The sequence below is a fragment of the Danio aesculapii genome, chromosome 8, assembly GCF_903798145.1.
Source record: "Danio aesculapii chromosome 8, fDanAes4.1, whole genome shotgun sequence".
In the NCBI taxonomy this organism is placed as follows: domain Eukaryota; kingdom Metazoa; phylum Chordata; class Actinopteri; order Cypriniformes; family Danionidae; genus Danio; species Danio aesculapii.
In genome coordinates, this window is record NC_079442.1 from 21,139,404 (window position 1) to 21,167,319 (window position 27,916).

General features: G+C 36.0%; 1 protein-coding gene across 1 annotated transcript in view; it reads right to left on the bottom strand.

Moving 5' to 3' along the window:
- hmcn2 (hemicentin 2) overlaps positions 1–27,916 on the bottom strand; it is a 161,153-nt gene that overhangs the window by 36,072 nt on the left and 97,165 nt on the right. Inside the window, exons 35-53 of the mRNA XM_056463400.1 lie at positions 26,136–26,249; positions 25,843–26,030; positions 23,317–23,413; positions 22,174–22,335; positions 21,955–22,068; positions 21,673–21,869; positions 20,579–20,660; positions 20,368–20,499; positions 20,149–20,292; positions 19,902–20,061; positions 18,576–18,700; positions 17,681–17,864; positions 16,276–16,373; positions 11,132–11,410; positions 6,313–6,506; positions 6,136–6,217; positions 3,055–3,191; positions 2,832–2,973; positions 1,237–1,381 (exon numbers count right to left, since the gene is read on the bottom strand). Of these exons, the coding sequence (XP_056319375.1) occupies positions 1,237–1,381; positions 2,832–2,973; positions 3,055–3,191; positions 6,136–6,217; positions 6,313–6,506; positions 11,132–11,410; positions 16,276–16,373; positions 17,681–17,864; positions 18,576–18,700; positions 19,902–20,061; positions 20,149–20,292; positions 20,368–20,499; positions 20,579–20,660; positions 21,673–21,869; positions 21,955–22,068; positions 22,174–22,335; positions 23,317–23,413; positions 25,843–26,030; positions 26,136–26,249 (2,776 nt within the window). The remainder of the gene's footprint in view (positions 1–1,236; positions 1,382–2,831; positions 2,974–3,054; positions 3,192–6,135; positions 6,218–6,312; positions 6,507–11,131; positions 11,411–16,275; positions 16,374–17,680; positions 17,865–18,575; positions 18,701–19,901; positions 20,062–20,148; positions 20,293–20,367; positions 20,500–20,578; positions 20,661–21,672; positions 21,870–21,954; positions 22,069–22,173; positions 22,336–23,316; positions 23,414–25,842; positions 26,031–26,135; positions 26,250–27,916) is intronic.

The window sequence follows — 27,916 nt, forward strand, 5'->3', positions numbered from 1 at the left end:
ATGGGCCTTGACATATTCAGGAGCAACATATTCAGCTAACCTGAGAGAAAGAGGTGGTGTGTATGCATTTCTGAAATGTACAATGGAACAAGATTATTTAAGAATTTAAAAACAAATAAAATTATCTTAAATTGGATAATAAAATGTACAGGCTGTCAGTGAAGTGAAGCGAAAATAGAGGAAAAATTCTCAAATCTTTGTGTACCAGTAAAAACGCACACTGCAGTATTTGTAGAAGAGAAGAGACAAAAGACCCACTAACCCTCACATTCAGTGAATTACAGTAATCTAGCCAAGGGGTAACAAAGGCATGGATTACTGCTTCAGAGTTTTGGCTAGGGAGAAATGGCTTTATTTTGACCCGCTGCCTCAGTTGGAAAACACTCAATTCAATGACTGCCCTGATTTACCTATAAAGCTTCACGTCAGAGTAAATTTTTTACCCCTACTTGGGGATGGTTGGTTTGATGTGTTGAGCCAAGGTACCCAAATGGACCAGCATGATTCCAGTAGTGCCCCCAAAGACCATCACTTCTGTTTTGTTTAGTTTTTTTATTAAAACTAAAGAAATTAAGAGCCTGACGTCACGGTGGTACAGTGGGTAGCACAATCACCTCACAGCAAGAAGGTTTCTGGTTCAAGCCTCGGATGGATCAGTTGGCATTTCTATGTGGAGTTTGCATGTTCTCCCCGTGTTCACGTGGGTTTCCTCCAGGTGCTCCGGTTTCCCCCCACAATCCAAAGACATGCAGTACAGGTGAATTGAGTAAGCTAAATTGGCCGTAGTGTATGTGTGTGAATGAGTGTGCAAGGATGTTTCCCAGTAATGGGTTGCAGCTGGAAGGGCATCTGCTGCATAAAACACATGCTGGATAAGTTGGCGGTTCATTCCTCTGTGGCGACCACAGATTAATAAAGGGATTAAGCCGAAAAAAAAATGAATGAATGCACAAAATTAAGAGCCACCGAGACTCATTATTATCATTAAGACTGAAGATATCACCCTTTCTGACTAGTAAATAAATCTGGTAATCATTTGCATAAAAATGAAATGATTAACTATGCTTCTTGACTATTGAACCGAGGGAGAGTAGATAAATAAAGAACAGAAGTGGAGGTAACACTGAGCCCTGCTGTATTCCAGAAAAAAAGCGGGGCCATGTGGAGGCAGAAACTGAACTGTTGATGTCCATTAAATTAAGGGCAGGACTGATGCTGTTTGAAATTCAAACTTGCCTGTTGTTGTGAATAGGAACTGGGCCTCCATCTTTCCTCCACATGACAGAAGAGGACGGCGCTCCTTCCACCTCACATGGCAGCACTGCATCCTGACTGACATGTGCTATGATCAATGAGCTGCCCTCTCTGATGACCGGTGGCACTACAAAAACATGATCAACATGTTCTTTGCCTTGTTGACAACAATTTACACTAATTATTTCATTATAATAATTAATTTACAACCTTCAGGCAAAAACTTTTTATGTATTTTGTCTGTTCGCTAACATAACAACACCATTTTTGTGACTGAAAACACGCAAGTCTTAAAGCAGTTCACGAAAACACTGCTGTTGTTGTGTATGTGTAAGCACCTGAAAATAATTCATTGAAACCAAAGACATCATGAGCATGCAGAGTGTGTTTAGCAAGGTGTAGATTAAAGGCAAGCTCAAACAAACACACAACAATGGCAGAATGTGTGATAGTGCTAATGTTGCTTATGTGTTTGTTAACGATTCTTCAGAAAATGATTTACTTCATTATAACCAACAGCAGAGATATAAACATAGCAAATTGTACATATAGACATGTCGTCTCTTCCTCATAGACCTGTTCTGACAGATGTTTTAACAGTAAGATTTGATTGAATTGCCTCTTGTTACAGTTATGAAAGAGTTTGACAACAAGAAGGACATTTTCATGGGCCAATGGCATCACCACATAGAAATGGTCTATAGGTACTGTTTACTAACAAGGTGACAGTGCCAATGGCATTGCCTGGCATATATACAGCCTTTCTGGCTACTTTCACAGTCGTGTAAATTCAGATTGTTTTGAAAACTTTGTAGTGTAAACATGATACTTATTTAAAACGCAAGAGAAAAACCTTTCAGTTGTTTGCCAGCGTTTTGGCCATTTTTGCCAAAAATGAAAGGAAATGTGTCCTAATAACAAATGACATGGTGCTGCAACATGCAAAAAAAAATCCATGTTAAAAGGGGTTTTTGTCCCATCCATCTATTATAGAAATATAAATGGCACCTAGAAGAAAGTATTTTGTTTTAATTATCACATTACACACTTACCTTTGTAGATTTGAATGCAGACTATTTTCACAGAACTATAGAAAACATTTTTCTTGAAACATAATAATAATAAAAAAACTTCATAAACAACAGTCACAGCGTTTGTTTTGCAATTATTTTCAGTAGGACATACTATATTTAGCCTACAATGGCACAATGATTAAAGAAACACATGTTTGCTAAAGTGTTATTGCCAAACTTACAACTTAAAAACCAGCCAACCCAAGCTTTAGCTACATTATTTCTTTCAGTGCTGACAGCAACAATATGATATTTAACCATTTTGCTAAAAGAAAGATTCAGTGACTGTTACATGAGTAGCTCTTGGACACTTTCAGTTGATTTTGGAGACTTCTGGCCAGCACTACAGAGCACTGAGCATAAAAATTTGTAAGCTCTAGGAATATAGTCTTATGAAAAAATTGACAAAACTTTGAATTTTAAAGTGTGCTCCTGTTATATAGAAAACAGCAGCATAAAGGATTTTAAAAACAAAAAATTCAAATGTACATGCCACAAACTTACAGAGAATCTCTACAGTGAAGAATAGACTAGTGCTGCCAGCAATGTTGGTAACCACACAGCTGTACTGTCCACTGTCATGCATCCGGACATCTTGAATTTCCAAAAACTGTCCACTGGCAATGGACTGAATTCGACCTCCCAACTGAGAGAGGTAGAAAAGGCAGATTAATGTTAAGGAATAGTTAACAAAATACATTTAGAGAATGCATTGATCTGTTTTCACCTGTAGTTTGACATTATCCTTGTACCACTCAATCTCTGGTGGGGGGTCACTGTCAGTTTGACACTCCAGTGTCAAGTGACCTTTAGCTGGAACTGATACAGTTCTGATGTCATTAGAGCCAAGGAGAGTGGGTGGAACTGTAAGTGATCATACAAAAACAAAAATCTGATTAAATAGTGTGAACATGGTCCTTAGTTCCTGTCTGAGGGGCCATTTACAGGATAACGTTTTCACCCAAAAACGGTAAACATTTAAAAATGGTAAACATAGGTGTTTTCAGGACAGAAAGCATATATATCTGAAATTGGTTTCAAATTGAAAGTTTTAAAAAATGTTGCTTCATCAGGGAAGTGTGAACTTACAAAAAAAAAAAGGTTTTCATGAGCAATGTTTCTGCCAGACTGTATTTCTCAAAAGAAAAAAATAAAACTAGTGATGCATGATATCTCAGATATCTGCCCAATAAAATAATTAATAGAATTTTTAATTAATGGATTTTTTTTCCCACAGGTTGGTTCAGTTCTGTTGCACGATGCTGTCAGGGCTCGCAAAAGTTTAAAATCCCTGGTAAACCTTTGGGCAGGTACTTTTCTAAGTTTTGGTAGCCAAAAAAGACTGAATAATAATATTTACTGAATAATGATCAGTACATAAATTAATTAAACAAAAAAGTTCTAATGTCATTCACTATAGGCTATATATATATATATATATATATATATATATATATATATATATATATATATATTAGAGGTGTGAACCTATACTGGACTCATGGTTCGGTTTGGTTCGGTTACGATTATCATGCCATCGATTCGGTTCAATTCGATATCTCGGTGCATCATGGTGCATTGACGATGCTTTCCATACACAGTGTTATATTTTGGGGGATGGCTATAACAAGCTGTCTGTATAAACACACACACACACACAGCACCACACTGTCTCTCATTCACACACATCCACAAACATAGACAGCACCAAACAAAAACACACACACACATACGTGCGCGCACGCTTGCTCGCTCGGGAGCGATATTGTGAGACCGCCCACTCCTGTTAAAATTACACCAGAGTTACCGACCGCTCCTGCGCTTTATTCGGAAATTTATTCCCGCGCCGCATGAAATCTGGTCGGGTCCCGCGACAATGCACAGGTAGAGCCCCGGGAATGCAGACCTATATCTAGAAGTATCGCTGTAACAGCCAAGAGGAAAAGAGAAGGGAGGAAAAGTCCCTGAAAGACTGTCCAGAAAACCCACACACACAGTGAAATTGTGCACAGTTTCTGCGTTTTTAAGTATTTGGCGCCTGGAATGTTGTAAATACCCTCGCTCACCTCCCTCGCGACAGAGCGCATATGAGATAAATGGCGTCAGTACATAATAACCGGTTATGATTATTATTGAACCGATACCGAATTGTCCGCGTCTGCATTGCAGTGCACCGAAGAAACAATTATTTTTGACACCCGTTATATATATATATATATATATATATATATATATATATATATATATATATATATATATATATATATATATATATATATATATATATATATACTCACTGGCCACTTTATTAGGTAAACCTTACTAGTACCGGGTTGAACCTGCTTTTTAATCCTTCGTGGCATAGATTTAACAAAATACTGGAAATATTTCTCAGATTTTGGTCCATATTGACATGATAGCATCACACAGTTGCTGCAGATTTGTTTAAATAACCAAAAAATAATATTAGGTGAACTTTCTGTTTAGGTTATTTTTATACAACATAAAAAAGTTGCCAGAACGTTGCAGGCTCCTTTTTTAAAAATAGCCCCCAAAATTGTACCTATACAGACTGTTCTCTCATTTTTAGATATTATAAAACTAATTGTACTACTACCTATAATATCTGAGTAAATTAGCTCTGAGATCTTTGTTGGAGTCACTATTTGGTGTTGATGAAATGTGGCATGATATCTATCTGAAGCAATTGGAATGTTCTGTTGGTGCTGCTGCTATAAGCACACGTTAAAGAAATTTTTAAATATATATACAGGCTTTCAATTACATACAACTTATTACCAAATCTGTGAGAGATTGCAAAAGCATTAAAATACAATTTTTCCTCTCAATAAGATTTTGGTAGATCGACCGGAAGACATAATAGCCCCAGAATGTCAGGGTAGTGATTTTGCAAGCCCTGTGGTTATAAAGATTTGATTTGGTTCCTTGACAATTTAACATACCGCATTCAGTTTATGCAAGAGGGGAGCAGTAAAGCAGGTATTTTAAAATGTCATGTGTCAGTGAAGATGAGCAATGATGCAAAAAAAATTTTGTAAATTTAAAAAGACTTGTAAATATGTCATGCTTTCTCATTATTATCATGGTTGACAACAGTTGTGCTGCTTCAAACTTTTGAGGAAACCATGATACTTTTTCCAGAATTCATCACTGAATAGAGAAAAAAAGCAATTATCTGAAATTAAAATCTTACTGTCATTTTCAATCAATTTAAGACACCCTGAAAAAAGTAGGCCTAGTTAATAAACTTTCTGAACTCAAACATTTAAAATGTAGTGCATCAAGAATTTATTTTATTTACACTTTTTTCCCTTGTTTGAAGCATACTCACCATCATTCATTCATTCATTCATTCATTTCCCTTTGGCTTGGTCTTAGGTCACCAACTATTCCATATGAACCACCAACTATTCCATATGTTTTGTGCATATGTTATTTTTATGCATATGTTTTATACAGCAGATGCCCTTCCAGCTGCAACCCAGTACTGGCAAACACCCATACAGTACACTCTCGCATTCACCTACACCCTTATACACTATGGCCAATTTAGTTAATCCAATTCACTTATACTGCATGTCTTTGGACTGTCGGGGAATACAGGAAACCCACACAAACATGTGGAGAACATGCAAACTCCACACAGAAATGCCAACAGACCCAGCCGGGACTCGAACCAGAGACCTTCTTGCTGTAAGGCAACAGTGCTAATCACTGAGCCACCGTACTGCCTCAAATACACACTATAATCATCTAAATCTTAATGCTTCATACTAATTTAACTTACGTTGAACGCGCACCCAGTGATTTCTGCCATCCTCTCCAGCTGGGCTACTAGCAAGACAAGTATACAGACCTGCATCCTCCACCTGTTCCACATGAAGAAAAAACATGTTTGGCACAACTACAAAGACAGATCAATATGTACAATGCCTTATGAATGAGCATTCATTTATATCAGCACCTGAACTTTGTTGATCCTGAGCAGCTTCCCATCCCTTTCTATTATTGCCATGTTGTTCTGTATTGGACGTCCATCTTTCAGCCAGCTGAGTGTTGGAGGTGGAAGACCAGTGGCAATACACTCCAGCTCCAGCAAACTGTCAACTGCAATCAGCTGCTCCTCAGGGGACAAAGAACCAGTGATCTTGGGGGGCTCTAAAAAAAGGCAAAAACATCCCTCAGGTTTTTGCAAGCATGTATTTCTGCTTCTAAAACATTTCAAACGTTTTTGCTTTGAACTAAAATCTTTCTGTGTTTAGATTCAGGCCTGAGATTCTACCTAAACAAAATGCTCTTACCTTCAATCAGCCTAAAGGTGTCTACAAAACTGAAAAGTATGTCATTTTTACTCATCCTTCACTTGTTCCAAACCTGTCTGACTGTCTTTCTGCCGTTGAATACACAACAAAAGTTATTTTGAAGAAAGCTGAAAAGGTGTAACCATTGACTTTCATAGTAAAAAAAAACCCCAAATACTATGGAAGTCAATGGTTTTCAACATTTTCGAAATAGCTTCATTAGTGTTTAACAGAATAAAGGAGGAGCTTTTCCTTAGGGCCTTGTTTTAACCAGTTTCCATATAAGAAGGATGTGGGCTGTCAAACGTGCATGCAATAGTTTACATTAGTGGCTGCACAGGTGTACTTTTCAGATCATTAAATATGCAAAGTATCATACCAGTGGCATTTACTTATGAGTAGGCCCACACGGAACCTGCGCGTGCAGAAATTTCTGCAGATTTTTAGCCCATTTTTTTTTTACTTGTGTAAAAATATATATTTCATATTGTTGACTAATATGAACATATTCAAATGATTTATTTACAATACAGTTTGTAAAGAAATATTTTCTGTCGTTTAGTAGTTATATAATATGAGAGATTTGCTTTGTTTTCCAATTAAGTGGATCTAATTGGATTTGCATTGTAAACATTAATTAAAAGTTAAAAAGGTATAAATTTAATTTCATACATTAAGTTTTAGTTATGATACTTCCAAAATCAATCCGCATAAATACAATCACATTTTTACAAAATTTTGTGCAGAAATATTTAAAAATGTCTGCAGACTCTGTCTGGCCCTACTTATAATCAAGTCTGGTCATAAAGTGTGTTTTTGTGAAGAAGGTCAACCCCGGACCAAATTTAGCCTATTTCTTTTATGTTTTTTAAGAACAGGACAAAATAATAGTAAAAAAAAATCAATATGGCCCCGTTCACACCCGGTATTAAAGGTGCATTTGAAATATGCATTTGACGTGATCTCAACCGAAATACAAAGAGAGGGTGGGACATGTGTAGCTCCTCCCCCTTTTAAAAAACAGCCAAAAGCATTTTGTTTTATCACCGCTCAGCCAGTGAGAGTGGTTGAGCTCAAGTGCTCAAATGAAAAGCAAACAAGAAGCGTCTTGAAGGGGGTGGGGCATGTCAGATACTAGAGAGCATTTGATTGGTTATGATTTGATGAGAAACTGCAGTATGAGGTGATGCGAATTAAATGTTGATCTATTTAGGCAGAAGTGACAAACTACAAACTTTACATGTTTATATTGGTTTTATATCTTCTAAATGCACATTTTGTCACTGTTTTGGAGCACGCTAGATTATAGATATCTTAAAAACTAACAATACTGATTGAACATCTAAAAAAATTATTTAAATTTTATGGGACATTTTAGATGCTTTTTCACCAATCCGATTACAAGTGGACAATTCTAAGTACAGGTGTGAATGGGGTGTGAAATGTTTTGAGCTTGTCCCCTTTTAAACCAATTCAGAGGTAGTCAAAAATGCCTTCAACTGGATTCCTCCAACTGTGCAAACTCAATGTCCCAATGTGTTATATACCGCTTTCTTTTACAAAAATAAATATGTTTTTGACTGCAAATTAGACTGTGTCGCATCCCACAAGAACAACACCATCAAGTTTGCGGATGACATTGCAGTGATAGGATGTATCACTGGGGGAGATGAGGCAGCTTACAGGAGGGAGGTGGCCAGCCTAGTGACATGATGTGAGGACAACAACCTCAACCTAAACACGGACAAGACTAAGGAGATGATAGTGGACATAAGGAAGGAGAGGGGTACTCATCAGCCACTGTTTATCCGTGAACTTGAAGTGGAAAGAGTGAGCAGTTTTAAATACCTGGGGGTTCACATCAGTGAGGACATCACCTAGACAATAGCCGCGTTTCCACTATCGCGCCTAAAGCGAGCGAGCCAGGGCGAGCCAAGGCCAGTCGCGTTTCCACTATCACTTCTGGAGCGTAATCGGGCCAAAGCGGGGCTTCCTTGGGGCCAACGTCCGGCCTTTTTCGGCCCTTCGAATACCTTGGGCCAAGGAGGGCCAACTGGGGCGGGGTTACGTACAAAGGCGGAGTTTTAGTGTCAGGTAAAGAGGAGACAAGATGCTCTCTTCCCTTACATTTGTTTTGCTATCGCGCTAGCCTTGCAGCCAAAATCTGTGTTCGAAGTAAATGCCGCCGAACTCGAATGTCCTTATCCAGGGATCGCTGTCTGGCCTTACACCAACAGACCACAAACAGTAAAAAAGCAATCGCTTCGGTGTTCTCCATCTTCCAGCTCTCGTAGTGATGCCAGGTTGTGTTTGTGGTTATAATTTGAGTTTTTTGTTCCCGCTGAAGTGGGTGGGTTGTGTGACGGGTTGTGTGATGTTTGATTCGGGGACGTTCTGGGGGCGGTGTTTGCGTGACGCGCTGCGAGCAACTAGCCCGACAGTGGAAACGCGACATGATTTCGGCCTCATTTCTCAACCTCCCGGGCTATTGGCCCGACCTGGCCCGATTAAAGCCCTGGCTCGCACTGGCCCGATAGTGGAAATGCGGCTAATGAGCACCCCCCAGCTAGTCAAGAAAGCACAACAGTGGCTGTACTTCTTAAGGAAGCTGAGGAAACTTGGTCTGTCATCTTAGATCCTCAGCATCTTCTACAGCTGTGTGGTTGAGAGCATCCTGACCAGCTGTGTTACTGTGTGGTTTGGCAACGCTACTATAAAGGACTGCAAATGTCTGCAGAGAGTGGTGATGACTGCAGAGAAGATCATCAGGAACTCACTGCTTTTTCTGCAGACAATCTACCATCGCAGAGTCCATAAGAGAGCTGCCTCCATCCTGAAAGACCCTACACACCCACAACACAGAATATTCACACTAATACCCTCAGGGCGGAGGTACAGGAGTGTGAGATGCAGGACTGCCAGACTCAAGAACTCTTTTTTGCCATCAGCTATCAGACTTTTAAACGGATAACCAGTACACCAGTACATCTGTTTACATCATTCCACAATCAGTATTATATATTATTTACATTCATAGATAATTATATATATACATTTCATAGTTTTACTTCCGTCACTTCTGTGTATATATGTGTATATACAGTTGACGTCAGAATTATTAGCCCCCTTTTTTTCTTCTTTTTTAAATATTTTCCAAATGATGTTTAACAGAGCAAGGAAATTTTCACAGTATGTGTGATAATATTTTTTCTACTGGAGAAAGTCTTATTTGTTTTATTTCGGCTAGAATAAAAGCAGTTTTTAATTTTTTAAACACCATTTTAAGGTCAAAATTATTAGCCCCTTTAAGCTATATTTGTCTACAGAACAAAATATCATTATACAATAACTTGCCTAATTACCCTAACCTGCCCAGTTAACCTAATTAACCTAGTTAATCATTTAAATGTCACTTTAAGCTGTATAGAAGTGTCTTTAAAAATATCTAGTCAAATATTATTTACTGTCATCATGGCAAAGATAAAATAAATCAGTTATTGGAAATGAGTTAATAAAACTATTATGTTTAGAAATGTGTTTTCGGGGACAAAATAAATGGCGGGCTAATAATTCAGGGGGGCTGATAATTCTGACTTCAACTGTATATGTGCATATAACTGTGCATGTCATGTATGATGTGTATGTTATGTGTATGACTTCAATGTGGACGGCAAAGTAAGAATTTCATTGTACAGGGCAGGGAAACGTGTTTCCTTACTGTGCACATGACAATAACAAATTGAATTAAATTGAAAAAAAAAAAAAAAAAAAAAATATATATATATATATATATATATATATATATATATATATATATATATATATATATATATATATATATATATATATATATATATATTTTTTTTTTTTTTTTTTCTTTTTTTTTTTTAAATAAATAAGCAGCAAATTGAAATTTTTTTAATTTTGTAAATTGTTTTGTAAATTGTGCCAGCTTTCACACTATTAGATTAAAATATCAGACTAAACCAACACCTGCCAATTCACCCTTCCTTATCAAAGTGGTTGAAATTTGTCAAGAAACATCTAAAAGTCAGGTGTGAACGGTATTGTGTTTTTGTCCGCTAGTGATCCGCTCGACAAAAATGCAACCAAATACCATGTGAAAACAGCGCCTATAATCATTTTTACATTTTTGATGCTGGTTTTCAAAACTGTCACAGTAACTTGACCTTTCTACCTCAATTCACTTCTACAATTATATATGTTCTTCCCATTACAGCCTCTGAACAAGTGGCACCCTGTTGTTCCTTCACAATTCGCCACTTCACAAAATCTTCACCCTCTCTGCTCCTCTGGTAGAAAAAGCTGTATTTAATAATTTTTTTGCGTAATTAACACTCTTCTTTTGCTTTCTTCTTAATATAGTCCTGTCCTCATCTGTATTTTGCCAATATTACTATTGTTTGACAAGTTCCTTTGGTCAATTTTCTCTTAGTCGCTTTAAATAATAAATGTACATACCTAACACAGTCAGGTTGAAGGTCTTGGTGCTGCTTCCAGCCTGGTTGCTGGCCACACAGCTGTAGAGACCTCCATCGCTGGGTCCCACATCAGACAGGAGGAATCGGGTTTCCTGTCCGTCGAGCAACAGATTGCGGTGCAGTGAGAGCGGCTGACCATCTTTCAACCAGGAGAGCGTTGGAGGAGGGACACCGCGAGCTTCACAGGTCAGAGTCACTGAAGAGCCCTGGACCACCGCCACCTGCTCAGTCGGCTCTGTTCGCTCCACAGCAGGGGGAGCTGATGAGGAAGAAACACATGTGATTGACTGACTGAAAACTTGAGGTTAACAATTGATTTGGACTAGATTGTTTATTTAAGGGCCAAGCACCGCAGGTGTGTAGGCACGTATTGTTTTCGTTGGAGTTTTTACTATTATTATTATTATTATTCTTATGTTTCCATTTCTTCGTCCGCCGGATTTGAATGGCAGCCCATATAACCGTATGCGGGAAAGTTGTATAATTTGAGGGCAGTGTCAACATGAACCACAGCAAACCTGAAGTCTCTAACCTAAACTCTCTAGCGCCACCACTTACCCAAATTTTCACTCATGTTTATCATTATGACTTTTGAACCGAATGGACTACAGTCAAAATTCTTTTATCCTCTGAATACTTGGCTCAAACTGATTCAAATATGCTATTATTTTTTGCATAAACATTTTTGCCCAGTTTGAATTTTTCACAAAACTTATTTGATCGAACTCATCCTAGGTCATTTATCCAATTTTGACCAAAAATTTACCTGATCTACAGACCATGCTGACCAAAAGTTATGGAAATTAAGTTGATTAGACAAACTGTTGTCGTCTAACTCGTGAACAAATCTAATGTAGAGCTTGCGAAAATGGACTTCAGGCGATATCTCTGTATTGCATTGACGTATTCACACCAAACTTGGTGTTTGTTCTGACAAGCGCGGTCTGAAGTTATCTGCACTATTTCGGTGCACTGTCCCCTAGTGGTCCCCTAGTGAGATATAAAAAATATTTTTTTTGCTTTTTGCTTATATCTTCTCAACCCTTTGTCCAAAACTCATAAAACTGGTCTCTTCATATCTGACAGAGCATGCCGAGTCGATTGATGTCCGACTTTCCCAGGTCAGCCATTTGGGCATCGCCCATTTAGATTTTTGTCAGAAAATGCTACATATCACAAACATATTCACGTTTCATTACAAAACATGGTACGCTTTTTTGGCACCATGACATAAAGGTACTCAAAATCTTCTGGAGCAGTGCCATCCTGTGGCCAAAAGTTAAAAGCAATTTTTTGAAAAATGCGAATAACTTTTTTTTAAACATTCTTCATTGACATGACATGGTTCTTGTTATTTTCTCTGGATCACGCTGAGACCATTGATACCAAATATGCTAAAATCAACTAAGTTTCCTGTCCGCTATTTTGTTTTTGATTGAAAACCTATTTTTTCGAACTCCTCTTAGATCATTTTTACTGATTTTCACCAAATTTGGCTGAGATGTTCTTCAGACCATGCTGGCAAAAAGTTATGGAATTCATGTTGATACGCAACACAGTTTTTGTTTAGGCCACGGACAAATGTGCTGGTACGATGTCAAAGATCGTCTGGGCCCCAGATGGGCCAACCCAGGAGGGGCCTAGATGGGCAATCCCAGGTGGGGTCCAGATGGGCCAACTCAGGCGGGCCCCAGATGGGCCAACCCAGGTGGGACCCATATGGGCCAGCCCATGTGTGAGAGAGCGACCACACATAAATTTGATAACAGTGCCACCTTGTGGTCACGCATTATAAACCCTTAACTAACTGTCATTAATTAATCTCACAAAATGGCTAATAAATGTTAATTGGAGAACATTGATACCAAACATGCCATATTTTGGCAAAATTTTGGCCATATTGATTTTTGTTCAAAAACATTATTTTGCAAACTCCTCCTTGACTGTTAATTCGACATTAAAGTGCATCTGACGCTGTAACTCTCCAATGCTTAAACGTATTGAAACTGATCTGTATATTTGCACTCACTACTTCAATTTTTTTAATATATTTATTATCTGTTTTTTGTTCTGTCTCTGTAATGCTGTTGCACTGTAGAAGCTCTGTCACGAAAACAAATTCCTAGTATGTGTGAACATACCTGGCAATAAAGCTCTTTCTGATTCTGATTCTGATCTTTAGGTCTGTCATTGGCAACTCACAATGACCCCAACACATAAATTTGGTAGCAGTGCTACCTAGTGGTCAGGAGTTAGAAACCGTTTGGTAACCATCAATAATGAATCATAAATTTGCTAATAACTTTAGACTGCATATGTTTATTTGTTGCTTTTGGCTTCTGCACTGCTTTGCTTATTCTGCTTCTGAAGTGCTTGGCTCCTTAATTGCTGCTTGCAGTTATATTTTTGATTAGGTTCTTTCTGTTTTTGTTTTTTTTAAATAGTTGGAATATGTTTTACTTTTCTTTGAGCCTACTTTGTACTTCTAGTTTTTATGTTTTCAGAATTTTCATTTTTTTAAGTGTTTATTGTCTTTTCCATGTAACTATTTGTGAAATTAACTACATTAAGATCCAATTCTGAGGGACTAAATCATTTACCAGTTATTTCTTTCTAATGTTATATTATTCCATTTCTCAACATTAGAACAATTTAGTAGTAAAGGTTATTATAGAAGATGTAGTTATTATTAATGGATTTTTTACTTTTAACTTAACTTATTTATAATAATAATAATAATAATAATAATAATAATAATAATAATAATAATAATAATAAACAATACGTTTTATATTTCATTTGTAAGTTCTAAGTTCGTTTCTAAGTTAACTACTACTACTACAAATACTAATAATAATACTACTACTGCTACTACTACCACTAATAATAATAATAATAATAATAATAATAATAATAATAATAATAATAATAATAATAATAATAATAATAATAATAATAACGAGGGCGTAGTAATAACCTCGGATACAGTTTGGCGTTATACCAGCACATTTGTGGGTGCTGTAAACAAAAACCGTTTTGCCTATTGACATGCATTTCACAACACTTGATCATCATGTTCTGACGATGATCTGAGTCACATTTGGTGATATTTCAGAAAACGGTTTAGGAAGAGCTTGCAAGATAATTTTTTGAACAAAAGCAATATATGGTGGACCGTAAGTTTAGCCAAATATGGCATGTTTGGTATCAATATTCTTGGCATGACCCAAGAAATAGGTTGAAATCAATTATTGTCACAATAAACATATGCAGTCTAAGGATATTAGCAAATTTATGAATCATTATTGATGGTTAGTAAATGATTTATAACTTGTGACCACTAGGTGGTGCTGTTAACAAATTTATGTGTTGGGGTCATTGTGGGTTGCCAATGACACATGTAAAGTTCACTGTCAATATGTTTAAGCACTGCAGTCACAGCCTCAAATGCATTTTGACATTGTGCTAGCACATTTGTGGATGCCATAAACAAAAAACGTTTTGCTGATCGACATGATTTCCATAACTTTTGGTCAGCATTTTCTGAAAATATTGCTGAAATTTGGTTAATATTGAATCAACGGTCAAGGAGGAGTTAGCAAAAATAGGATTTTTGAACAAAATTAACATGGTGGACAGGAAGTTTGCCCAAATATGGCATATTTGGTATCAATGTTCTCAGCATGACACAAGGAGTAAGTTAAGATTTTATCATAATAAACATATGCAATCAACATTTATTAGCCATTTTTAATTATTAATGGTTAGTTAGGAGTTTATAATGCAGGACCACACGGTGGTGTCCACACCAAATTTATGTGTGGTGGTTATTGTGAAGTGCCAGTGACACACCTAAAGTTCAGCATCAATATGTTTAAATGTTGCAGAATTACAGCACATTTGTTGGTGGTGTAAACAAAAACCGTGTCGCGTATCACCATGAATTCCATAACTTTTTGACAGCATGGTCTGAAGAACATCTGAGTCAAATTTGATGAAAATCGAGTTTTCAATCAAAAACAATATAGCGTACAGGAATGTCAATGAAAAAATATTTACAAAAAGTTATTAGCATTTTTCTAAAATTGTTAATAACTTTTGCCGCTGCTTCAGAAGTTTTTGAGTACCTTCAGTACATGGTGTCGAAGATGCATACCATGTTTTGTAATGATACGTGAATATGTTTGTGAAATATAGCATTTTTTTTACAAAAATCTAAATGGGTGATGCCCAAAATGATTGACGTAGGAAAATCGGACATCAATCGACTCAATATGCTCTGTCAGATGTGAAGAGATCAGTTTTATAAGTTTTGGACAAATGGTTGAGAAGATATGAAAAAAAAAATCTATTTTCTGTATCTCCGGACCACTAGGGGTCAGTGCACAGAAACGCTGCAGATAACCTCAGATCATAGTTAGGTGTGAATGTGTCAATGTGTTACGGAGATATCGACTCAAGTCCATTTTTGCAAGCTCTACGTTAAATTTGTTTGCAAGTTTGGTTGGTCTAGTCAACTTGAATTCCATAACTTTTGGTCAGCATGGTCTGCATGGTTACAACAATAAACATAAGTGAAACTTTGGACAAGTGGTGGCGCTTGAGAGTTTGAGTTAGAGGCATCAGGTTTACTGTGGTTCATGTTGACACTGCCCTCTATCATTGTGCTAAATTATACAACTTTCTTGCACACGGTTATATGGGCTGCCATTCAAATCCGGCAGAAGAAGAAGAAGAAAAAGCGGAATAGAAATAATAATAGGAACGCTATAGGAACCTGCGGTGCTTGGCCCCTAATAATAATAGGAACGCTAACGGAAACAATAGGCGCCTTCGCAGCTTTGCTGCTTGGCCCCTAATAATAGTAAGAATGGCAACAAAAACAACAGGTACCTACGCACCTGCAGTGCTTGGCCCCTAAAAATTGTACAAAATAAGATATATATACACTAAATACTGCAATAAAATTACTAAAATTACTGTAAAATTGTGAGTTATTAAAAAACTGAATAATAAAAATCTTTGTGGTTTAAATTTAACATTTTTTTAAACCATAACCCATTAAGCTTTGATTTTGCAATATTTATTTTATTTTCACGTTTTAAAAAAGTGCTCATGATGTACCTTGCACTTGGAGGTCAAAGTTAAGTTCGGCTAATCCAGCTCGACTGCGTGCAACACAAGTGTAGATGCCAGAATCAGACAGATGCACCGGTGAAATTCTGCATCCACAGAAAAAGACAGGACAACATCAATATAATGTCACATCAATACTATCAAAGTATAAAGGCTCATTCACACCGGGATGCTTTTCACTCACGTTTATCGTCAGCAATTTTCAAGACGTTTTTCTGAATTCAAACACGGGCGATTTTCATCTGCGTTAAGCAGAGTGAAAGTGCAAAATCACCCCCTGCCATTAGATGGCGGTTAATAAAATTGCAAGTCATGAAAGAAACGTGAAATGAAACTCGACTACTATCAAATCCTGTTTGCTCCCCTCCACTCCTTCTGACATTATTGTAGTTGCTGTTGGGCTTATACTACAGCTCTTTGTGTTCAGACACCATTGAAAAAAGCAGCTCCACATTCATCTTGCCTCGATGCATCTTCTTCTTCACTGAATGAAAGTGAGACTATGGCTGTTTCTCAATTCCAAGAACGCAGAGAACGAACTTGCGTTCTTGTGAAGACCGGTCTTGCCAGGTGTCCTCAGAAGAACGAACTCGGAAGACCACGAGAACAGAGAACGCGTCCTTTGAGATATGAAATGCTGTGTTCCTCCTGATGGTCACGTGACCTTCTTGCGTTTTTTAATGGAAAATTATTTAAACATTACAACATTCATTCAACGATTTATTGTTTTCCCCTTTTCAAAATATATACTATGAATAAAAACATTATAAATATTTGTTGCACAATATAAATAAAACAGATTTTAATGCGAATTTCAGCAAACAAACACCCTTTATGTGTTTATTCCTTTATTAAGATGTCCATGGTAATGTTTTTCTTTTACCGTTTCATTTAGCGAAATTCCTGAGGTAAATAAGTGATATCTCTGAACTTTAATAATAAATCTAAATAAAATGCTGCACTTCCCACCTCCAGTCGCAATGATTTCTGGGATTTCTAGAGCGAGATCGGTGCTTGAGTCTGCATTGGTAGACGCAAGACCGCTGAAGAACACATATTGAGAAACAGGCTGTGTTCACTTCGACTGTTTTGCACTTGAGCACCTCCAAGTGGTGTTTACTGTAACTTCAGCAACTCCAGGCACATGAACAAAAGTGCCAATCTCATTGGTTGAGAATTTTTTCACGCACAGTGTCAAAAAAAAAACACAAAAAAACGAGCATGAGGCGTTTCTTTAAAAATGACGCTTTTACGCCTGCCGTTTTGCGTGTTGGTGTGCAGGATTACATTGTCGGCCTTTGTTTAGTCACGAGGCGTTAAACTTCAATGAAAAACGCGAGCAAAAAGCATCTCGATGTGAACGGGCCTTAACCCTGCAGTGTGCAAAACAGACCTCAGAGTTGAATCTGCAGAGAGCAGACGGATGCGGGGAGACAGGAGTAAAGGATGACCGTCTCTCAGCCAGCTGATTTGAGGTTGTGGGGTCCCCTTGGCTTTGCACTCCAGTGTGACCACACTGTGCTGGGTGGTGTGAACTTCACGGGGGACATTGGTCTCCCCACTTATGGAGGGTGGAACTGTCAAGCCAAAAATATGAAAAACAGACTTCTGTGCTAAATGACACCCTAACAGATTTGTCAAAAAAATAAAAAAACAATCATCTCACTTTAAAATTAATTCTTTCGATGGGATCCTATAGAACACAATCTGGGCAAATCTGGTCTGTTGGTTTTACTTTAGATTAGTCAATACTAAAGCCAAAACTTGAACTTATACTATAAGGTTCAATAACTTAACTTAAATGTCCTGTGAAGTGCTTTAAAATGTGCATTTTTGTTCAATGTGTAATATAATTTAAACTGAAACAGAGAGGGTCATAGTGTAGAACCTCCCCCTTTAAACAAAACAGCCAATAGCGTTTCGTTTTTATCACAGTTCTGCCAGTGAGAGCTGCTGAACTCAAGTGCATATTGTAAAAGAGTTTTAAAGAGGGAGGGACATTTGATTGTATTAAAAAGTTCAACAAACAGAAAAATCTATGAGGTACTTCATAAAATTATATTAAACTGATTTTTTGCAACACCTCATTGGAATTTAAATATATAATTGATCTTATCCTAAAAATAGTAGGTGACCACATACTTACATTAATGAATATAATGATTTAATCAAAAAGTTTTCTAAACATGCACCACTATATAAATTGTCCATATTTACTGAGAAATAAAATAATAATTTTCAAAGTAGTTGTACTCATATATGATGGAGAATTTAAAAACTGCCCTCACCCATAGCAAACAGGGTATAGATCTTGGTTTCCTGGCCAGCGGAGCTGACAGCCAGACAGGTGTATGTGCCTGAGTCCTCTGGTTTTACTCTCAGAAATGTTAGAGTGCTCCCATCTGGAGAGATGCTGCAACACATGCACATATCAGCATTTCAACTTTAGGGCAGAAATAAAAACAGAAATTTTAAATATTAAATAGAACCTATACATCTCTCTTTCAAGATCTAAATGTTACATTTACAGTGGGAGAAATAAGTACTCAACACGTCAAGTTTTGTTTTGTTTTTCTGGGGAAAATATTCTAAAGGAGCTGTTGACATGGTATTGAACCAGATTTCGGTAAAAACCCAAACAATACAAACATCAAAATAAAAAAAAAAATTGTTATGTGTGATAACAATGGAGTGACTCAACGAGAAAGTACTGAATTACTGAAATGTATTTAATAATGACAGCTTAAAGACGCCTCTCATATGGAAAATGAAGTCACATGCATTGCTCAGGTGTGATTATTTCACAGACTTCAACCGAATGTAAAAATCTTGACGGTTCTGTGGGTCTCATGTCTCAAATCTGATCTTTAATTTGTATTTTGTATTGGATTCAGCTCAGGCGATTGACTGGGCCATTCTACAGCTTGATTTTCTTCTCTGAAACTATTTCAGAATTTCCTTGGCTGTGTTTTAGTTCATTGTCTTGCTGAAATATCCACTCTGGGTTCATCTTCATCATCCTGCTAATGTAGATGTTGGACTGAAGCAGCTGATATTAATTTACAATGACAAAGGGCAGAGGGTTGCTGAATAACTTCTGAGAGATTCAGAATTTCAGATTTCAGCTGCTGTCTGAGCTTTCACTGCCTTTCTACACCTCCCTTTCTTCATGTGTTCAATACTTTTTTTCCTGTGTAATTTCATTTTAATAATGTATTCTTTGCATATATGAATTTCTTTGGTTGTTACTAACATCTGGTGACAATTTCGAGTCAACGTCACCTTTATAAATATGTTTTCTGGGGAAAATGGTGTATATTTAAATATTAAAAAATATATATATATATATATTTACAAATTGTGAAAACAATTCATTACACAAAAAACAAAAATACTGTAGTAAAAGTTGAACTAAAAAAGTTTATTAATATCATATTTAATTTGTTTTAAAGCTAAATGTGTTTATAAACATATATTATATTATATTATATTATATTATATTATATTATATTATATTATATTATATTATATTATATTATATTATATTATATTATATTATATTATATTATATTATATTATATTATGAAATTAAACAATCGGTGTGAAAGTCTTACTTTATGTGCTCTGCGTTTCCATTCTCCAGAGTCTTTCCGTTCCTCAGCCAGCTCACTTTAGGAGCAGGTGAACCCATCGCCCGACATTCAAGAGCCAGCTCGTCCCCGACAGGTGCACTGACTTCTGAGGGGTGGTCAGAATCTATAATGCTGGGTGGTGCTGAGGGTGCCAAATACAGAGTTTTACAAATAAAGAAACAAGACTGAGACTACCTGATGCTGAGATTAGCGATTAAAACAGTTTTACCATATATAGTAAGCGAGTAGTCTTTCTGAGTCTGTCCTTCAGTGTTTTTGGCTATGCAGGTGTAAGTGCCCGCATGAGAGAGCTGCAGAGGGCCCAACTCCAGTCTGTTAGCTCTCGTTGACCAGTTCCACTGCAGACTGCTTTCTACAACAAATCAACAAACAACTGTAAGAAACAACACAAAATCATTCAGATGCAGCTGTGTAGTATTTAACTGACCAATAGGGCTGCCGTCTTTCAACCAGGCAATGTTGGGTACAGGTATGCCAGAGGCCTCACAGATAAGAGTGATGTGGGAGCCCAGGTTCTGAGTGAGAGTCTCATGAAGAGGACCCTCCATCACAGGAGGCACTAAAAGAAAATGTTAGCAAAAACTTTAATAAGAATTGGAGAATGTTTGAATGAATGCTGCTGTTTTTATTGGACTCACCGTGGACTGTTACTCTGAAGGTGCGATCTACCTGACCTGCAATGTTGGAAACCTTACAGGTGTACACACCACCATCGGCCACCTAAGAAAAAAGTTCAAAAACACAGAGACAAACAAATTAGGTTTAAATTAGTGTTGTCCATGTTAAAACATTAATGTATATGATTAAAAAATATATGTAAAAACATTAAAAGTATTTAAAAAACAAATAATGCTACTTATTTAATTTTACATTTGGAAGAAATGTCATGATGTTTTATGGAATAAAACAAAACTGCATTTTGCACAAACACACAGCTATAAATTATTAATCCAGAGAAACAGAGAACTTTTAAAAAATAAATATACGTTTGATCGGTAGTGTAAGTGCTTACATTTAAAAACTTACAAATTCTTCAGTTACCATTATTTTTTGAGGTAGGTAGGTAGGTAGGTAGGTAGGTATAGGTAGTGGATGGATGGATGGATGGATGGATGGATGGATGGATGGATGGATGGATGGATGGATGGATAAATGGATGGATGGATGGATGGAAGATAGATAGATAGATAGATAGATAGATAGATAGATAGATAGATAGATAGATAGATAGATAGATAGATAGATAGATAGATAGATAGATAGATAGATAGATAGATAGATAGATAGATAGATAAAAGAAATAGAGAGACAGACAGACAGACAGACAGACAGATGCACTGTACAAAGCTCATACATGCTCTTTTGTAGGCTTTATGATTTTTCCTTATAGAGGAATAAACGAATTAGGCGTTAAGATTGTCTGTCCTTGTTTATTTTCATCTATTTTCTTCAGTGATGATATAATTTTCTAATCATTGTTTTCTCTCCCTAGACAACTTATTAAATAGACATAGAAATTAATTCAGCACACAAAATCGCACAGTGCATTATGGATCTAGTGTTGTATGCATATTGGTTGTATTGCAGTCATTATTGTAGCATTGTATTGCATTGCGGGATTGTTTGAGTGCCCATTAAAAAGTCAGACACCATCTTAAATGCTCGTATAGTGGTATTATAATCATATAATGGCCGATTTCAGATACAGCCTTGTTTTCCAGAACTTTCTTACTTGCACTCCTACTATCTCCAGCTGCTGCCGCTCTATCCTTAACCCATTCCCAGCTGCCAGTTGAAGTCCATTACGATACCAAGTGACCTCTGGTTTAGGGATACCATTGGCTTCACAGCGCAGAATGAGCGTCGACCCAACCTGAGGCGTCCTGACCTCAGACTCTGATTCAAGACGAGGCACCAGTGCAGGCAAAGCTAAAAAGGGCAAACCAAAGCATGATAAGTGCTATATTGGTCTGCTAAAGCAATTAATACTCAAAAACAACTGTAATGCACTAACCATAGATAGTAAGTAGAATGCTCTTTTGGTCTTGTCCAGCTGAATTTGTGGCTGTACAGACATATTGTCCAGCATCTTGCTGTCCAGCGCGAGGAATCTGCAGCATCTGACCTCCTTAGGACAGGATGAGGGCACAATACATACATGAACACACACACACACACACACACACACACACACACTTCATGGAGCATTATATATAAACAGACTGCAGTTCACCTGGCAGTATGTGAATGCCAGTGGTGAACTCCAGCATCTGCCCGTCTTTGGTCCAGATGATGTCAGCAGGTGGGTACGCCTGGACATCACACAGCAGAGAGGTCATATGACCCTCCACCACACTCATTTCTTCTTCCCGGCGGCCCACAATCCTCGGTGGAACTAAGAGAAATGACGTTGATGTGAATGAAATTAGAAACAGGCTCATTTAACAAGTCATCTAGAGTTAAACAGTCGACTTTTACCATTTTTAAACTAATCAGCAGGTTTGGCAGGAGCACGCTTAGCATAGCATAAATCATTGAATTAAATTAGACCATTAGCATGTATAAAAAGCTGCCATACTAGTCCAGAAGGCACAATGAAATTATGCAGTGGCTGAAATAGTCTGCAGCTAAGTGACTAGGTAACAGTGCTGCTTATTATCACTGCATCTGCTGCAGTCATGGTATGACAGCAAAGTTCCTTGATTGTAATGCTTAAATGAGAGTTTGTTTACAAGGCATATTTGCCCAGATTATAGCAGCTGTTTGTTTGCTATCAGTCTTAATACACTATGTAATTTTAAAAGAGTCAAGCATCAAATAGAAAAATCATTGTAACTGTCACAGATAGGCTGCACCCCAGTACATCCTAACAATAACTCTTTTGTGAATTTATGCTAAGCTAAGTTAAAAGTGCTTCCACTAGAAAGTGGTAATGTTTAACTCCAGGCAAGTTTTAAAATATTACGTTTTCCAAAAGTGGAGTGTTCCTTTAATGTCTTGAAAAAAAGATCTCAATGAAAAATTCTTTTTTTTGTACTTTAGATTTTAATATTATACAACATAGAGTAAAATAAATTATTAATCATGTTTCATGCAAAAAGTCCTAATCAAATGGATTCCTGATCAAAATACAGTGATTGCACTTTAAATGGCTACAGTTCAATGTCAAACAGAGCAAATAATAATAACCTTTTTAATTTAGGCTACTCATATTTTCATTATTTCTTGTCTCTTACTTAAAAATTAATAATATAAATATAACAACATAAATTAAACTAAAAAATGTTAAATAGCATCAGAATCAGCTCAAATAATCTGCATTCAGAATCTGTTTCCAGATTTCAGTGACTGCGTAAACTCTGTCAGTTGCTCTTACCTTGAATAGACAAGCTGTAAAGTCTCTCGACAGCTCCAGCTTTATTCTCTGCCACACACTGATAACTGGCTCCATCTGACACCTGCACATTCACAAGCTACAAACAAGAAAATTTGAGTTACACAAGATATGACACGTTCACTTTATATACAAGACTTGATTTTAAATGCAAAAATACTCTACTACCCTTATGTCTTTAATTCAACATGTTATCATTGAATAAATTATTAATTATATGTGAACCTGGACAACAAAACCATTATTAAACATTGATATTTATACATCACCTGAAAGCAGAATGAATAAGTTTTCTATTATTGTATTGTATGATTTGTTTTGATAATTATAAGAATTATTATAAGAACTTTTTGAATCTGAGGGAATCAGAAAAAAATATAATAAGAAAATGTACTTTAAAATTGTTAAAATTAAGCTCTTAGCATTGCATTTTAGGCAACTGAAAGGTACGTTTTAATACGTATGAAAGAAAATGTTCAAATAATTTTCATTGAAGATGATCAATACTTAATAATCTAATGATTTTTGACATTAAAAAAAAATCTATAATTTTGACTCATTCAATGTTTTTTGGGATTTTTCCACATTTCCTCCATTGGCTTCACATAAGACATAAGAATAGGGGTCTCCGGCCAGCATCTGACGTCAAAAATATAACGAGATTTGGCCCGACAAAACATATATTTCCTCTTTCATGTTGTCTAACCATTTCTGGTTTTGACCCGCCACCTAGTGGACATTTAAAGTACTGCATTCAGATTAGTTTTACTTTCATTTTCTATCAGTGTACAGTCAAGTAGTAACACACATGCGTTTTAATTCTGGGGCTGAATTAAACGTTGAAATATATGCCTGTAAGTGCTCTATTTTTTACTAAAGATCTATTTTTGTAAATAGTCAAGTGCCGTTTGATCATTATCAGTTTTACACCCCTTGGATTTTTGTTGTACAAACACTTCTTCATGGCTTACATGTTTTGCTGATGGTGAAACAAATATGATAATTTTGCTAATATTCGATTCAAATGGTCTCATTTAATAGATTTTCATCATATGCTTATTAAGATTTGCATAAAAACTATGTGCATTAATAAAATTTAAACTGGTTGAATTGAATTTTTTTAAGTAAATATGAAGATATACATACTTTTCCCCTCTTTGTTGTAGTTTTACATATCAGTGGCTGATATTGGCTGATATTGAGAAGAACAATTTCCAGCAAAGTCACTTAAGTTACCCAAAACTGCTTTCTGCTGTTCTTAGGTTATTGGGACAATGCAGTTGGTTGGGACAGAATAATAATTATCATGCCTATTATTTGTAGTATTTTCATAGCAATTTAAACTACCCTTCAATATGTACAACAAGAAACAAAAAGCATACATATGCATATACTCTGTGGAAAAATGACTAAGTGTGTGTCTAATGCTCAGCCATACAAACCACAACCACAGATACATTTTAGCAGCTGATGTGTGACACGATAAACTAGCTGATTTGCATTATCACTGGTGACAGGTAATGCCCCCCCCCCCACAACCCGCCCCCCACCCGCTTAAACTTAAGCTTTAGACCCCAGCATAAGAAGTTTTGTGGTCCATGGTCTCATATTGTACATTATTTGATGTAATTAAATGCAAATAGAAATAAATGCTTTTATGTCTAAAACATGTGTGCAAAATACCATAAATTCTTCTGTCTTTGAACTTTTGATTATTTTTAGAGAAGACTTTATCTAATGGATAACTTTGTCTGTAGTCAAGTGAAACACACATTTCATTAGTACCGGTCTATTTGAATTGTTTTTAAATATTATGTAATTAATGTCTGTAATAACAGTTATATACAGCTATGGAAATGAAATTAGGAGCACTTGAAAATTCTGTTTATCTGGATTTTTTATCTGGATTCTGTTTATCTGGATTATTTAGCCTACTGTATTTATTAGACAAGGGTTTAGATGAAATGTTAATATAACTTTCTATACAGGTCTGTAATCATTTATTCTCATTTTCAAATCATAATGTTGTCCCAATTTTTTCTACAGAAAATGAAAATTTATCAGAACAACAAATGTATTAGTTATGATTGAAAATCTAGGTTGTTTCACTTCTGAAGTTAAAACATTGGTATTGTGCTCTAGACATCAATATTCCTATATGCTTGATTAATACATATGTAAAAAATATTTGTTTATATAATACAAATACTAGCATTTTAATAAAGCACATCTAATATATCCAGTAAACAAAAGAAACACCGTTTAAAGAAATCTGATTTATTTATTTATTTATTTATTTATTTATTTATTTATTTATTTATTTATTTATTTATTTATTTATTTATTTATTTATTTATTTATTTATTTATTTTACCTGCATAGTATTTTAGCTGTACAGAAATGTGTGTTAAAACAGTGTTTTTCTTATTTGCAACACTAATAAGTTTAACATCCAATGAGAGAGAATTGGGGCAAAACTTGTGTGTTCTCTGTGCTCATGAGCATCACCTCCAGCAGTTTTCCATCCTCCAGTATGTGATGGTGAGAGTCGCTGTAGAGGGGCAGACCATCCTTTATCCAGGACACAGACGGAGAGGGGTGTCCCGACACATCACAGCGCAGTGACACAGTGGAGTTCACCACAGCATCCACATCCTGCATGAACTCATCGGTCTGGCCAGAAATTACTGGAGGAACTGCGTAAAAGGAAAAGATCTTTCATTAAGAATGCTGACAAATACTGTTCATAAATCACTGAATGCCATAAATACAGTATGTGCCTGCCTGGTTTCCTTCCTTACCCAACACCTCCAGGTCATAGTGCATTTTGTCTTCTCCAGCTTCATTCACAGCCTGGCAGGTGTATTTCCCAGCATCCTCAAGCTGTACTCGTGGGATCTGCAAGATGTGCCCTCCTAAAGAAAAACACACAAATAAGCAAACCAATACAAGTATATATTATTATACATCATATTTGCTTTAGTTGTATCTTTGCAAGTCCAAAGTCGGAAAAGGCAGTGTGTGTATATTCACACCCCAGGCCAATTCTGATTCACTTTTGTTCTACTTTTTGTTGAAAGATAAAAAAAAGCTGAGAATTATATATATTTTATCACAATGATGTCTCTTTCAGATCTTGTTGGTTGAATAAAAGGATATACAGTTCAAGTCAGAATTATTAGCCCCCAAAATTATTAGCCCCCCTGGTTATTTTTTTCCAAAATTTCTGTTTAAAGGAGAGAGATTTTTTCAAGATTTTTTATTTCTAAACATAATAGTTTTAATAACTCATTTCTAATAACTGATTTATTTTATCTTTGCCATGATGACAGCACATAATATTTTACTAGATATTTTTCAAGACCCTTCTATACAGCTTAAAGTGACATTTAAAGGCTTAACTAGCTTAATTAGGTTAACTAGGCAGGTTAGGGTAATTAGGCAAGTTATTGTATAACGATGGTTTGTTCTGTAGACTATCGAAAAATATAGCTTAAAGGGCATAATAATACTGACCTTAAAATGGTTTTTAAAAAATTAAAAACTGATTTTATTCTAGCCGAAATGAAACAAATAAGACTTTCTCCAGAAGAAAAAATATTATCAGACATACTGTGAAAATTTCCTTGCTCTGTTAAACATCATTTGGGAAATATTTAAAAAAGAAAAGAAAATTCAAAGGGAGGCTAATAATTCTGACTTCAACTGTATATCAAGACTATTTAGGATCAGTTGGAGCCAATAAATTGTCATTTTAAACGTATACTTTCCTTTTAACCACTATATGGGCTGTACCCATATTCATCTTCAACCACTAATATGATTTCTATGTTTTTATAAATTCAATTTGATACACACGCACAAATGATAAGGAATTCAATTGCCTTTGGCACACACATAAATCATATACATTATATTTAAAATATTTGTTGTTTGTTTTAAAAATTAAATTAAATTAAATTAAATTAAATTAAATTAAATTAAATTAAATTAAATTAAATTAAATTAAATTAAATTAAATTAAATTAAATTAAATTAAATTAAATTAGTTGGCATTTCTGTTTGCATGTTCTCCCCGTGTTCATGTGAGTTTTCTCTGGGTACTCTGGTTTGCCCCACAAGTCCAAAGACGGAATAGGTGAATTGGGTGCGCTAAATTGTCCATAGTTTATGTGTGCGAATGAGTGTGTATGGGCTTTTTCACAGTGATGGGTTGCAGCTGGAAGGGCATCCACTGCGTAAAACATATGCTGAATAAGTTGGTGCTTCATTCCGCTGTGGCAACCCCTGATTAATAAAGGGAATAAGCCGAAAAGGAAATGAAAAATTGAATTGAATTGAATTGAATTGAATTGAATTGAATTGAATTGAATTGAATTAAATTGAATTGAATTGAATTTAATTTAATTTAATTTAAAGAACACCCTTTTTTAAACAAAAATAATATTTGTACTCAGCTATGATAAATAATTATGCGTGATAATAAAAATCACAAAGTTTTATGAGCAGCAAATAAGTATAAAGGACATATATAGTCCTTATAGAAGTATAAGTGTGATAATGCAGACTGTAACATAACGAT